Source organism: Microtus oregoni, unplaced genomic scaffold (assembly GCF_018167655.1).
Source record: "Microtus oregoni isolate MIOR12 unplaced genomic scaffold, Mior012 000012F_ref0000307, whole genome shotgun sequence".
NCBI classification, from domain to species: Eukaryota; Metazoa; Chordata; class Mammalia; order Rodentia; family Cricetidae; genus Microtus; species Microtus oregoni.
The window spans coordinates 35,570,012-35,584,760 of NW_024543071.1; the positions used below are offsets into that span (position 1 = coordinate 35,570,012).

General features: G+C 46.9%; 1 protein-coding gene and 1 pseudogene across 8 annotated transcripts in view; one reads left to right on the top strand and one right to left on the bottom strand.

The window, feature by feature from the left end:
• Tjp2 (tight junction protein 2) overlaps nt 1–14,749 on the top strand; it is a 127,367-nt gene that overhangs the window by 70,736 nt on the left and 41,882 nt on the right. For 2 of the 8 annotated variants that reach the window (XM_041660774.1, XM_041660779.1), the window contains exon 1: nt 12,124–12,210. The exons of the other annotated variants lie outside the window; for them this stretch is intronic. In XM_041660774.1, coding sequence (XP_041516708.1) covers nt 12,139–12,210 — 72 coding nt within the window. In that variant the 5' untranslated portion in view covers nt 12,124–12,138. Of the gene's footprint in view, nt 1–12,123; nt 12,211–14,749 lie in introns of those variants that run through there. 8 annotated transcript variants of the gene reach the window in all.
• LOC121454050 lies at nt 515–2,987 on the bottom strand (annotated as a pseudogene).

Consider the following 14,749-nt stretch of genomic DNA (forward strand, 5'->3'; position numbering starts at 1 on the left):
TGCTTTTGAGGTAGGGTCTCTCTTACTCGATGCTGTACACACCAGGGTTATTGCACACACCAGGTTAGCTGACTCACGGGCTTCTGGGAGTTCTCACACCTCTGCCTCCCACCTAGGAGCTCATGGATGGTAAACACACGCTCCCACATCTGGCTTTGTGTGGCTTCTGAGGATCCAAACATAGGTCCTAAATTTTTGCCACAAGTGCTTTACCCATTGAGCTGCTTCTCTTTCCCTAAATGGTTAAAATTTGAAAGGTCGTGTTTGAAACGCTCATCTGTTCCTTGGAGTAGCTTACACTCTGTGTCTGGCTTTCTCTGGTTTCAGTTACCTGAATCTGGTGTCTGAAAGTATGTAATGGAAAATTCAGGAAAGAAATAAATCTTGAATAATCTTTATTGCAGTGTACTCTTTTGATTATATTTTTATATATTTTAAATAGTTCCATTTGATTATTAGGAGTTGTAATTTCTTGCTGTTCCTTAATTTGGAAATTATATCTTATCATGAATGTTCACTGGGGATGGAGAGGAAAAAGCATTATTTTTAGATTTTTTTTGTGCTGTCGGGAGTTACAGGCATCCACCTGGAGTCTTGGAACACGTACCGTAAGGATGAGGAAGGTCAGCTGCTCTAAGGCCTTTTCTGCCAGGACGGATGTGTCTCAATCTCAATTACAAGCCATAGCGTAAGGGTAGAAGGGAGAGTTCAGGGCTCAGCTGCTGGAGTGATGGGTTTTGCTATCACTTCCTGATAGCCAGTTACACGCTCTTTTATCTCCTCCACACTGTGTCTGAATATCATGACAAGCCCCGGTTCCTGCACCCTAAGTTCTCACAGGCCATCAGTGCAGTAGTCTGCTGGATGGGGATGTTCTTGCTCACACTGTTCTTGCAGTAGCCGTGGTTCATCGTCTTATCGCTAGTGCGGCCAGACCCTGGGGACCAGCTGCGTTTGTGGGCATTTTCAACCGTAGCGTTGACAGGGAGAGGCCAGGCAGCCACTCTCCACCGGGGAGTGCTTGCTTATAGCCCACAGCACAGCTTCAAGTGTGATCACCCCAGCGGGTCATTCAAGGATCTTGTATTCACGTTTCCTCCAATTTTGGAAGGTTGCACATCTGTACTGCTTCAGCAGCTGGATGTCTCGCATCTGCTCTGCCAGACGGCGCTTGTGTTCTGCTGATGCCCTCTTCAGCTCTGCAGTGCACGTCTGTTGCTGCTGTACCGGGGACTGCAGGTACTTGATGCAGTTGTGGTTTGGTAGCTCGTCCAGGCTTTCCTGGCCCCGCTAAGACTCCACTGCAAGAAGGGCAGATGAGGTTTCCATCAACATACCCCGTGCCCCCGGAAATGGGTTACATCATACCTCATGTCTCATGAGACCCAGGTCCTTCCAAGTGATGGGGGTAGGTTCCCTTTTACAAGGTTCCAACCCCCTGATGCCTCCACTCAGTGCCACTCAGGAGATGCTTCAAGTATCCCATCTTGTTGGTTTTTCCCCTACTGAGTCATTCTTCTTAGGGATGAATTTCACGACAAGGGATGGGTATGATGTCCCAATCAGAAGCACTTGCCTAGTATGAAGTCTGGTTTCTCCTGGTCAAGCATCCTGACTGGAGCTGAGATTAGGTGGCCACAGGGTAGGGTGGGTGCTGGGTCTCAGTCTTGCCCTGTAGAGGAAGAGAAGGATGGGGTTGAAGAGCCTACCACTCCTGATTGTCTTGGACGGACCCTTGTAATGACTCTTATTCTATTGGTATATACTTTGCGTGGATGTGCATGGACAACTGTCAAGTGTAATGTTGTTCTCATTTTCCCCTTAGTATTTGTGAATCTGACCTTGAATCTTGTGAGATCTTTTCCTGTACTCTTTCTTCTAAATTAATTTTGAACTTCGTGTTTGGTACTGCGTTACTGCGCCCCCTAGTGGATTTTACAGCAGTTACCAACCAGTGGCCCTTGCCAGGTTCCTGATGAACGGCAAATTCCACAAAAAGGAGAGGTGTTTTCTTAGGCTCTAAGGTCATGTGCTCTTTCTGTCTGATTTTTGTTGCCAGCCCTGAAGGGTCTCGATAATAAAATGTAACTCAGAATTGGAAAACAGAAACGATGGCACCTGTCTGTAAAATCTCTCAGGCAAAGACTGCCTGGGTGATAAGATGCTAAACTTATTTTATTCTATATGTATGATTGTTTTGCCTGCATTATATGTGTGTCCCACATGTGTGGGGTATGGTGAGAAGCCGTTCACCCTAGGATGTGTTACATTTTCGCACAGGTTGGCTTTCTATGATTGTGTACTTGACTGCATGTATGCGTGTGTACTTTGTGTCTGCCTGGTGCCTCTGGAGGCCCAAAGCAGGTGTCGGCTGCCCTGGAACTGGAATTATAGATAGTTGTGAGCTCCTGGCAACTGAAACCGAGTCTTCTGGAGGAGCAGAAGACTGCTCCTTCTGAGTCTGAATGCTTCTAAGTGTTGAGCCGTCTTTCCAGCCCCCATAGGATATATTTTAATACTAAAGCATGAGAAACTGCTCAAGCCACTACTAGCGGTATGGTTAACACTTTGCATTAAGCATAGCTTTCTAACGTTTTTTTAACTAATTAAAATTAAATAAAATTAGACTTTCAGTCTCCTGGTCATAGTGGTCCCATGAGGTCAGTGGTCTCCATGGTGACAACACAACTCTGGAATGTTGACAAGGCAGAGAATTATTGGGTGCAAAGACCGTTGAGCACTGAGTTCCCCAGTGTTAGCATGCTGCGCAGGGGCACTGATGGACCTCCATCAGCTCAGGGCAGGCTGGGGATTCTGCACGTCTGGCTGCTTCCAGCTGTTGGTGGTGCAGTCTAAGGATGGGCTCTCAAGGTTCCTGGCTCTCTTTCTCCAGGAAGGTATGTCTCTTGCAGCCCCAGCCTTGCAGCCTTAGCCAGGCTCACCGATAAGGGCAGAAGCACACGGTGTCTCTTTTCTGCGTGAGCCATCCTCTGATGGTGCCGCCGATCTGGGAGGATCAGTTTACCTCGTGTGTGTCATACCAGGCCAGCCCTGCAAAGCAGTTCCCATGGGTAGTGTTTTTGAACCTGCCTTTTGACAAAGCAGTTTATAATTTTCTTTATCTTCATATCTATTATGGGGTGGCGGTTTGTATGCATGTTTGCTGTTTTTAAAGTGAAGCTGTGTTTTGATAAATGGCCTGAGTCAGACTGAAAATCACAGGTTAGGCAGGGCTGTGTCTTTGTTGCCAAATTAGCACCTTCCTTTGGGGCTCATTAATGGCTTCTTTGTAATTACAAATAAAGGTGGTCTGTTTAAATTATGCCTTGCAGCTTTGTGTAGGAGAGCTGTGAACATAGAGGTCTTAAATGTAACTATCTGCTGGGTGTGTGTGTGTGTGTGTGTGTGTGTGTGTGTGTTATTAGAACGGGATAGTTGCCGATTTGGATCCAGACTATCACCAGTCTCCTATTATGGGGCTTCACCCTAAACCATCATGGGACTTCTTGGTCTGAAGGCCGGGAACTGGTCACCAGTAGAATTTTTAGGCCATGGTGGGCGTTTGGTAGAAGCGGTAGCTTCTTCAGGGGAAAACAGACAGGCCGTGTGGCCCCATTGACCTGGGTTCAGTCCCTTCCATCTTTTATATACACGACTGCCACCAAGTCCCTTTACTTTTGTGTGTGTGTGCTTGCATGTGTGTGCATGCTTGTTTGTGTTTGGGGAGCAGTGTGTATGTGCATACGCCAGAAGACAACTCTGACTGAGTATGGCTCATGAGGAACTTTCTACCTTGTTTCTTGAGCCCCATCTCGCCTGGAGCTCATAGGCTAGATTGCCTGGTCCTGGGTTCCAGACCATGCCACCATACCTGATTTTCTTATATGGGTTCTGAGGATGGCACTCGGGTCCTCGCGCTTACAGGGCAAGCGCTTTACTGACTGAGCACAGGCTCCTGGATTCGGTCTCCTTTCTGTACAACCCATTGGATACCCTGAATCCAGTCCATGCCCTGTCTAATGAGTGTCTCACGACAACCCTAGAGACGGGGGTTGGATGACGCCAAAACAGGCAAAGGAACGGTGAGAGCCTGGCTCAAGGCACACCAGGGCCTGGGTTGAGACCCAGCTTTCCAATTGTGCAGTCTAGGAGACATAGCTGTTTTGCTTCGGGACAGAGTCTCATGTAGTTAAGACTGGCCTTAGATTTGCTGTGTAGCTGAGGCTGGCCTTGAACTCCTGATCTCTGACTCTAGTTCCCAAGCGCTAGAATTACAGGTATGCACAACCACACCTTGTGATTTCTTGTTGAATAAAAGCCATTTTTTGTGATATAATTAATTCACCTGATAATCCAAATTACACAGTTAACAGCTTCTATTACATTGTTTAGCCATCACACACACACACACACACACACACACGCCCATTAATAATCACTCTTTAGGCAGCAGCTGCTCTTGATCTCTTATGCAAATGGAATCATATGGTTCATCCTTTTGCATGCTCTACTTATTATTGAAAGTTCCTTGCCTGGCGGTGGTAGCGCACACCTTTAATCCCAGCACTCGATAGGCAGAGGCAGGTGGATCTCTGAGTTTGAGGTCAGCCTGGTCTACAAGAGCTAGTTCCAGGACAGGCTCCAAAGCTACAAAGAAACCCCGTCTCGAGAAAAACTACAACCAAAAAAAAAAGAGAGAGAGAGAGAAAGAAAAAGAAAAAAGGAAGGTTCTTTTGCATTGTAGCATGCAGACATGTCCTTCCTTCCTATGCCCAGGGAGCAGTATGTGATAAGAGTATAATACTTGTGTGTCTGGCCATCAGTTCTGCACATTTGGGTAGTGTCCACTAGTTTGTTTTTAGATATATAATGCTTTTAGGAACATCATTTCTATATGTGTGCAATCAGATCTTTTGTGTTCCTGGTTAATCGTAGTGCTCTTACGAGAAGAATCAGGCATACCATCCTAGCCTGGTTGTAGCTGCCACACAGCTGTGCAGTGCTGTGTGTGATGGGGTTGTTATGGAAGTCACTTCATTTGCAGTGGGCATCGAGCAAACTTTGCCCAGGCACCATCTCATCCAGTCTCAGCTGTGCAAGGGTCAGGCTCTTGAGCCTCACCTGAAAGTGGAGCACCCGTGCCACTGTGTGTGGGCTCTGGGTCGGTCACAGCCTAAAGACGGAGCAGCCAGGTGCGTGCGATGCCTGCAGAGTACACAACACTGTTGTGTGCGGGTGCCAAGTTTACAGGTGTCTGAAGGAGAAGTCTTGCTGGAAGTCTGGGGGTGGTTTGTTTGCTTTTGATGTTGTTTAACTTTTGGGGGACAGAGTCTCATGTGACCCAGCTGACCTCAAACTTAACACACATCCCAGCCACGTCTTGGACTTCTGATCCTCTTGCCTTAGCTGCCCAGGTGTTGGGAGTATAAGCCTGAACCATCATGGATGGCTTTAGAAGTCTGTTTTGGAATCTAAGTTAATAGCTCTCCCTCCATGTATCTAGTTTTATTTATTTTTGTGTATGTGTCTGTGTGCGTGCACTCAGTGACCAGAAGAGGCATTGGGTCCCCTGTAGCTGAAGTTGCTGGAGATTGTGAACCCTCCAGGAGGATTCTGGGAACTGAACTTGGCTCCTTTAAAGAAACAGAAGCATTCTTAACTGCCAAGCCCCTAACCTTTTAAAAAAGTGTGCTTATGTCACAAGTGAGGTATAAGGCAGCCTGTGATCTATTGTTTGAAAAGGTCTGTTCGTCTTTTTGCACATAAGCTGTTGAAAATCTTTTGGGGGTCTTTTAGCAAAGTTTTAACTTGGGGTTAAATGTACACAGATAAGTTTTGTAGCCAGTTCCTTCACTGTTGTTTACCAAATTGGGAGCTCATTTTTTTTGGATTTATTTGAAATACAGTTTATAATTTGACATGTTCTAAGGATTTGATGATGTTCATAAGATACTATGGAATTAGATAGAGAAAATGGTGTGTGAAATATGAAAGAGAAATATTCAAGTGTGTTATACTTTTCAGTGAATATTTTATTTTAGTCCTTGTTTTCTTGGCATTGATAACAGGGATGTATACTGACTTTTGTTTCTGATATTAAAATATGTGTGAGAAATTTAAAAAAAAGTGTGCTTATGTTAAAACTTAGTAATTGGACCCCAGTGTGTCCTCAAACCTTCTGTCATCTTGTCCTAATTCTTTATTACTTAAATGTACCCCAAAATGTTTACCTGAGGTAAATATATGTTTGGGTTAAAAACAAAAAGTTTAGCTGGGAAGTGGTGGTGCATGCTTTTAATCCCAGCTCTTGGGAGGAAGAGGCAGGCGGATCTTTGGCCCAGCCTGGTCTACACAGTAAGTTTCAGGACAGCTAAGGCTACACAGAGAAACCCTGTCTCCAAACAAACAAAAACCAAAAACTTCCTAACTGGTATGGCTTAGCAGTTGGTTAGAGATGCCCATTCACGCTAGGAACCCATCAGAAACCCTTCTCTAACGTTATTACTAGAAATAGGGCTTGCTGTCTTCTCCACACTGGCTTTGAAGACTTTGCCCCACTTGGCCAGCTGCCATCTTCCATGTGTCCCTTATAGACTCTCTGCTCCTCTATGAAAACATGGAGTTGGTCCTTTGGCCACACATGCAGTTCTCCAAGAAGGATGTTCCTGTGGACATGGAGGGAGCGGGCATTGTTCAGAGAGTGACACCCTACAGAGGTCACCGTGGCAAAATTGGAAGAGTCTACGGTGTCACTCACTCTGCTCTTGATGTTGTAAACAAACCAAGTTAAGGGCAAGATTCTGGCCAAGAACATTAAGATGCAGACTAAGCTAAGGGAGCACTCAGAATTGCAATAGCTTCTAGAAATGGGTGAAGGAAAATGACAGGAAGAAGAAAGGAATGAGAAGGTTCCTGCAGCAGCAGCTGCCTCACCCCAAGCCCTGAGAAGCTCATCCGAGGTGCAGTGGGAAGGCGCCTGAGGGGGGAAGCCAGGTTCCCTGTGAACTGCAGTCGTGAACTGCGGTCTAAGAGATAGAGAAGAAAAGAGTTATATACTGTGCCTGTGTTTTCCTTATTAAATGGAACTGGTTTGTTCTTCCTCTTCAGCCCCCCCCACCCAAAAAAAAACCCTCGTGGTAGGATGAAAAGTAGTTGAAGATTTTATCGTGTGTGTGTGTGTGTGTGTTGATTTATTTGACAAGTTTGAAATTGTATCTTGTCAGCAGAGGCTTTGTCTTCAAGACAGTCTCATTTTATAAGCCAGAGCCCCCAGAGGTCTTGCTTCCCCAACTCCTGAGTCCTGGGATAATGGTCTGTGAGGTGCCATGTGAGGTGCGTGTGAGCAGAGCCTTAGCAATACTTGTCACTGAAACTGGTGTCCTTGGGTTATAGGAAAGCGCAAGTGTCCCTGTTTGAGGACAGCGGACTGTGGCTGCTGACAATCTCCCCTCCTGGGATTACAGTTGGCTTCCTGATGATCCAGCATAAAAATGCCATAGGATGCTTCATGTAAAAAGCTATGGCCACCGCCACTAAATGGATGCTTCAGACTGACTGCCTGAGCTCCTGTGTCCTCCCACCTTATATTCCTCTCTCCACCCAGCCATATCGCTCCTGTCTCCATCTCCCTAGTGCCGGGAATAAAGGCTTGTGATACCAGGTGCTGGGATCGATCACCTTTGTGTGAGCTCTGTTTCTCTTTTAGACACATTCAGTCTTAATGTAGACCAGGGAGGCCTTGAACTCACAGAGATCCTCCTGCCTCTGCCTCCTGAGTGCTGGCATTAAAGGTGTGTGCCCCTACTGCCTGGCCTCTGTGGCTAGCTAGTTGGCTAGTTGTATGCTCTGATCCTCAGATTTAAACAAAACATCTGAGACATGTATGGGCTTAACCATGTATGGGCAGCCCGTTTATGGCAGTTCTCCAGTTGTTCCTAACCTGGGCAGTACTAGATGCTTGTGTTATTGTCACACCCAAGGTTCCACAGTCTTCCTTTATGCTGTCTATCCAGAGTTTTGGGGCCTTCCTCTTTGCCTTATCCCGTGCACTCCTCCAAGCAGTGCTATCTTCAGGTATCTGCCATCACTCATTCTCATAACATGGCCAAAGTATCTCAAGTGCCACTGTCGTATCCTGTAGTTTACTTCCTTCTGTAGATGGAGATGTTTCTTAATGTTTTCATTACACAGCCTGTCTCTTCATGTGACGCCTAGAATCCTCTTGAGACATGCCATCTCAAACACATTCAGCCGCTGTCTGAGGAGCGTTTCATTGTCAGGTTCAGGAATTATAAAGAAGGCAGCTCAAGACAAGTGTGTCATATACCTGTAATTTTGTTGTCGTTATGTCTCTTGCTGACCAAACCTTTTCTGGTGCCTGGAATGCGGCCCTCGCTGTTCTATCCGTCTCTCGACGTCTGAAACGGATCCCTCCTTCGAACTGAGATTTCCTCCCAGGTAGACAAAGTTGACAGTTTGTTTGAGGTTCTGATTCTTGACACTCCCCTCAAAGAAAAGGTGTACCATGAAAAGCCTTTGGCCTCAGCTTTCCTGACTATGGAAGGGGTACAGGTGCAGCTAACTCACGGGGCATGCCATTTGTCGAGAGTCTGTGTAAAAGCCCTCAGGTGTGGGGCTTTGCTCAGTACTGGTGCCCACCTTCCCTCCCAGCCTTTGTAACCACCTCCTGGCCTGTTCCCATGGGTAGATACATATTCTCGAGGCTCCCAAGCAGTGGACTAATTTCAGCATGCTCATGTGGAGAACATGTTATTAAACAGTATGCTCCCCGGCATCTAGAACACACCCTCACAGGGTCATGCTCCTGGACCAGAACATGCTGTTCCCTCCACATAGAATGCTTTTCTGCTGGACTGGTTTGACCTCCTTCAGCCAGGAGATCCTGTCAACTTGGTACCTCCTGTGCTTGATGCATGCCTCCCTCCCTCCCATCACACGCAGCCTGCTTGTTGTCAGAGGTTTCTGTCCCGCCTGGTCCCGTAGTCGTTCAGTCCCAAAGAAACACACAGAGGCCTGCATTAATTATAAACGGTTTGTCCTATTAGCTCAGGATTCTTATCAATCAACTCTTACATCTTACATTAACCCCCTCTGAAAGGCCATTGGCTGGAGGAGGTTTCCCCATCCCCTGCTTCCCGGTTCACTTATGTACCACTCTTACGGCGGTCTACCTCCCACAGCTGATCACAGAGCTGATTCTCTACCTCAGAGTCTTTGTACCTGCCTGCTGGAACAGCTCTTCAGACCTCCTTATGATTAATTCTTCCCACTTCCATATCCGTAGCAGTCATGATACTTGGTGGCCATGCATATGATCCCAGCTTGTGGGAAAGAAGCAGATGCAGGAACATAGCTCAAAACCAGCCTGGGATACATATTCAAATCCTGACTCAAAATAAAATACAGATGCCAGGAGAGAGCGAGAGAGAGTTGCACTGCTTCCTCTGCTAAAGCCTCCTCCCCTCTGAGGGAAAAACATTTGCTGCCTATCCCTCAGTGTTCTGGCAGGCTCTGCCATCTGGCTGGTACTGGGAGAGTGTATGTTGAATGAATGAGCATTGTGTTTTCCTCTGTTTTTTGCACTTACGCTGGGTTAGAATAATTTGCTCACACTTCCCACTGCCCCACTGACTGGGACTGCCTTAGGGGAATGACTCAAGAGTTGTTTATCTAGCGGTGTACGGCCGCTGTGTAGCAAGTGTAGCGGTGTACGGCCGCTGTGTAGCAAGTGTAGCGGTGTACGGCCGCTGTGTAGCAAGTGTAGCGGTGTACGGCCGCTGTGTAGCAAGTGTAGCGGTGTACGGCCGCTGTGTAGCAAGTGTAGCGGTGTACGGCCGCTGTGTAGCAAGTGTTTCTTGACTATATATAAATGTGGACATTAGGACACTATGGAAGGTGCTTCTGAGACTCGGGATCTTTGCCTGGAGGCGACCTTCCTGCCAGTGTCCTTCTGGTGTCACCAGTGGAAGGAAGGGCCAGTGGGAGCAGGCTGTAGCTGTTCTGATGTTTCCCAAAGCTGGTCTCTGCAGTTCTCCCCGGCTGCGGGACTTGCTTCATTTGTGACTGCTGCTAGCCCTTAGGTGGGAAACAGTACAGCACATCCAATGCTAGGGATTGTACTCAGGTTTATGACTTTAAAGCCTACCTCTTGGAGCCTGGAGAGATGGCTCAGCCAATAAGAGCACTGGCTGCTCTTCCATAGGACCTGGCTTCAGTTCCCAGCACTCACACAGTAGCTGACAAAGGTCTGTAGCTCTGGTTCTTATGCCCCTTTCTAGCCTTCACGGGCATGCCCAGGTATATATCTGGTGCACAGATATGGATGTAGATGAAACATTCTACTACACATCAAAAATAATATAAATACATCTTTAAAAAGATAAAAATAAAAAGAGAAAACTAAACTCTTTTTTTTTTTTTTTAAATATTTATTTATTATTTATTGTGTATACAATATTCTGTGTGTATGCCTGCAGGCCAGAAGAGGGCACCAGACCCCAATACAGATGGTTGTGAGCCACCATGTGGTTGCTGGGAATTGAACTCAGGACCTTTGGAAGAGCAGGCAATGCTCTTAACCTCTGAGCCATCTCTCCAGCCCAGAAAACTAAACTCTTGAAACTAACTTTTTGGCATTCAAATCGTCTCCTGTATTGTAACTATGATGTGGTCCAAATTTAGATCTGTCCCAGTGTCAAACAACCCATGTGGCACATTCTTCTCTTGAAAACAGCTCAGCCTGTTGACAAGACCCTCAGCAGTGGCAGCACACTTCTGAAAATCTGCCTTGGGTTACAAGCCCGGGCACCCTTATGTTCAGAATCCAAAACTACACAAAGAAGCAAGGACAGAGAGCTCTTTGTCATCTCTTTATCTGAGTTTATGGTGAGTCTGGAAGAGAGGGAAAGAAAGAACTTTGCTGAGCAAGGTCTCTCTGTCCCTGAGGCAGTGCCGACCTGTACCAGCTGCCCTTGTACGCAAGAATGCACGCCATTTCTCTGGGTGCCTTTCTGTCAGTTAACACTAGCGGGGCAGTTTAGTTGTTCACTTCCTGCTGGTTTACATGTCCTGGATGGAGAGTGTCTGTGACAAGTTACTTCTCTGTTCCTTTCCATTGCCCTGCTCTTCTCTGCAGCCGTTCCTGGGCTCCCTGACTCCAGGAGACCCTTACACACTGAAACACGGAGAATCTCAAGTCCCTTTGTGTGAAGTGAGACAGTGCTCATGGGCTTGGGTAGAACTTCATGCGCCTCCGGCCATCTCTAGGTTCCTCATAACACCTAAGGTGACAGAATGCTACTTAAGTAGTTAGATTATTTAGGGACTAATTGCCCCAAAAGGCTGTATATGTTTAGCACAGATTAAATTTGTTTTGTCTTGTCTTGCTTTTTGTATGTGTGTGTGTGCTGAGACAGTATCTCACCATAGAGTACAAACTAGCCTTGAAGTAAGTACCCGTTCCCACTGTCTCAGCCTCCCCAGAGCCAGAAGGCAGGTTGTTTTTTGTTTACTTTTTTTGTGTGTGTGTGTGTGTCTTAAAATTTTAAAGATTACTTATATTTTTATTCATGTGTATGTCTGTCTGTGAGTGTATACAGGTATGTTATGTGTGTGCAGGAGCTCATGGAGGCCCTGGGTTCCCTGGACTAGAGTTTATAGGCAGTCGTGATCCACTTTGTATGAGTTTCTGGAAATCAGACTCTGGTCTCTTAACCACTGAGCCATCTCTCTAGCTCCTAAAACTATTTCTGGCTCACCCTCCTTCATCCGTGGCTATGAAAGGCTAGCACTACTCAACGAGATACAAGTAACCCCCAATGATTTTCCATGGCCGGAAGAAGTACGTACCCTGTGCCGTCCTCCTTGTGTGGGAGAGAGGCAGGAAGAGAAAGGCGGCTGAAGTGGTCTGAGTCCAGACTGCTTTCTTTGTGCCCCACAAGTCGTGCTTTCCAAAGCGCTTGGCGTCCCTGCTGTATGGATGTGTCACTGTGAGATGACAACAGGATTTGCTGGGAATGTGGGCCACTATTGTATCCGCCTTACGTAACCACGTGGAGTGGTGGGAATGGGTGAGCGGCCTGGGAGGTAGGCAGTGGCCAGCCCTGACTCTGCGGTGCCATGAAGGCTGCCCAGGTATTCCAGAGGATGTGGATCCAGGCAGTTAAAAGGTTGGAGAGATGGAAAGGCCATGTGAGTCCTTGGGCTTGTGCCCTTCTTTCCCATGCTTTCTCTGCCAGAGGGGAGGGGGGCAAGCCCTTCTTCACACAGTGGCACAGTGACTCCTTTATCCTCGGATTTATTTGTGTCTTGGCAGCTTTCAGGAACAAGTTGTGAGATTGCATGCAGAATGTGGCCTGCAGTCAGTGGTAGAATTTTAAATACTTGTCTTATTTTGAGCAGACCTAGGTGAAACTGATAGCCGCTCACTGGATTTGTGAGGCAGGCTGCTGATTCCCATGTGTTGGCAATCTCCGTGAGCTTGGCTTCTTGGGTATAGATTAGCATACTGCTTTGTGTGTGTGTGTTTCGAGAATTTTGTGTTTGGGATCAAGTATTTAACCTTCTTGTCCTGTAGAAGCCTGCATCCCAATGGCTGGGCATTCCAGGTTTCTGACAATAGTTTTAGTACCCAGGGCACTGTAACATGGATATTGGCTGTGGTTTGGACTGTGATTTAGTGTGTACTTAAAGCAGCTGGGTGAAGTTTTGTTCTTAGTGGTCTCTCTCACTGAGAAGCAGCAATATGTGGACCCGGAGCTTAAAAGTTGGCTGTTCAGGGTTATTTCAGGCCATCAAGACTTAGTTATCTGCCTGTGACTGGTTGTGAATGCTTCCTTTGGTGTGTTTTGGGAGGCGGAGTGCACACGTGTATAAAAGGGGCTTGTATGTGTAGTCCAGGGGTCAGTTTCAGGCGTCGTTCTTCAGGAAGGAGCTGGTTTTTGAGACAAGGTCTCACTGAGCCTGGCGCTTGCTAAGTCTGCGAGACTGGCTGGCCACCAGGTCCCCTCCTGTCGTCACCTCCCTAGCGCTGGGATCACTGGGTGATTTTTGCCTCCGTTCTAGGGACTGAACTCAGGTCCTCCTGCTACTGCAGCAAGCACTTTTACCAACCGAACTATCTTCCCAGCCTTAAAGGATAGTTATCTGTTTGATCAAGATTTTCCTGAGCTTTATAAAAGGCCTAAAAATAACAGATTAGATAACTCTTTCTTTAAATAACCTATACACAGTGCTTCTTATTGCAATAGGCCTTGTGCTCCTAAGTATCCATGGAATGGCTTCGAGGAATGACTTGTTCTAGTCTGGAGGAAGCTACCATTTATGTTCCTTATATGGAAAGTAATCAGAGACACTCATGGAGACCAGGTGGAAGCTGCTGGTGGCTGTAATCTCATCACCGAGGTTGAAAAGGTGCCCTGGGCCCATAGGTGGAGCCCTGATCTCCGAGGAGATTAGAGTTGCAGGTCCTTCTGTGACTTTACCTGCTCAGGATTCTATGCCACCTTCATTTTCCTAATAAAGTTATTTTTTGACCTTTAAAAGGGGAAAGCAAGGTGCTGAGGAGTCTGGAGCACCCTGGGCTCTCCCACACAGTGCCCGTCTCCGTCTGTACCCATCACACTTGCCGTTCCTTTTGACCTTGTACCCCCCACACTGCTGACACTGTCCCCATCCTCTCCCCATCCTCCCCCCCCCCCCAGCGGAAGTTGCCATGCTCTCCTTTTTCCTTGCAAAATTGAAACTGGACTAAAACTTCCGGAACTAGATACTGCCTTGGGTATTAGGTCCTCAGCCAGAAGTCAAGCGCCCCTTTGACGGCCCCCTTGCCTCCCTGCTTTGATCTCACAAAGCGATTGGTGCCTACAAACTGCTTAAACATTGAAAGCCTGGTACTTAACAGATACCACGAGTTAATCACATTTCCCCTTCCCGACCAAGGTGCAGAACTCAGCTCCCCTTGTGTCTCACCTCTGCCTCCTTCCCAGGCTACTTCATCTTCAGTGCTATGTGCTTCGTTCCTTTGCTTTTCCTTTGCACTTTTACCATATGTGACGTACATACACGTGCACATGGACCACTAACAAGAGATGAGTCTTGTTAGCATTTTAAATAAGCTACTATCTGTTGGTGTGTGTGTGTGTGTATGTGTGTGTGTGTGTGTGCGCACACATGAAAGCCAAAGGATAACTTGGTGGAGTCTGTTTTCTCCTTCAACCTTTATGTTGGTTCAGGGATTGTGGCTCAGTGAGAGAATTTGCCCATGATAACCCTAGAGTCCGTGAACAGTGGCTGTATTAGTTACTGATAGTCCCTAGAACCTGTGAACAGTGACTGTGTATTAGTTACCTTTCTGCTGCTGTGATAAATACCACAAGGAGGGCAGCTTGTAGAAGAAAGAGTTTATTTGTGCTTATGGTTCCAGAGGGACAAGAGTCCATCGTGTCAGGCATGGCAGCTGGAGGAGCTGGCTGAGAGCTCACTTCTTGACTCTCAAGCACAAAGCAGAGACTGACCAGAAATGGCACTAATCCGAAATGATGAGAGTCTTCAAACCTTCAAAGTCTGCCTCCAGTGACGTACACCTCCTAGGCTTCCCCAAAGAGTGTCCAAATACCAGAACCTATGCGGACGGTTCTCTTCAGACCGCCAGAGAACAAACAAGAGAGCTGTTGCGTTTCATAGAAATTTCCTTTAAGAACACTTTACAAGCAATAAACATTGTCGTTGT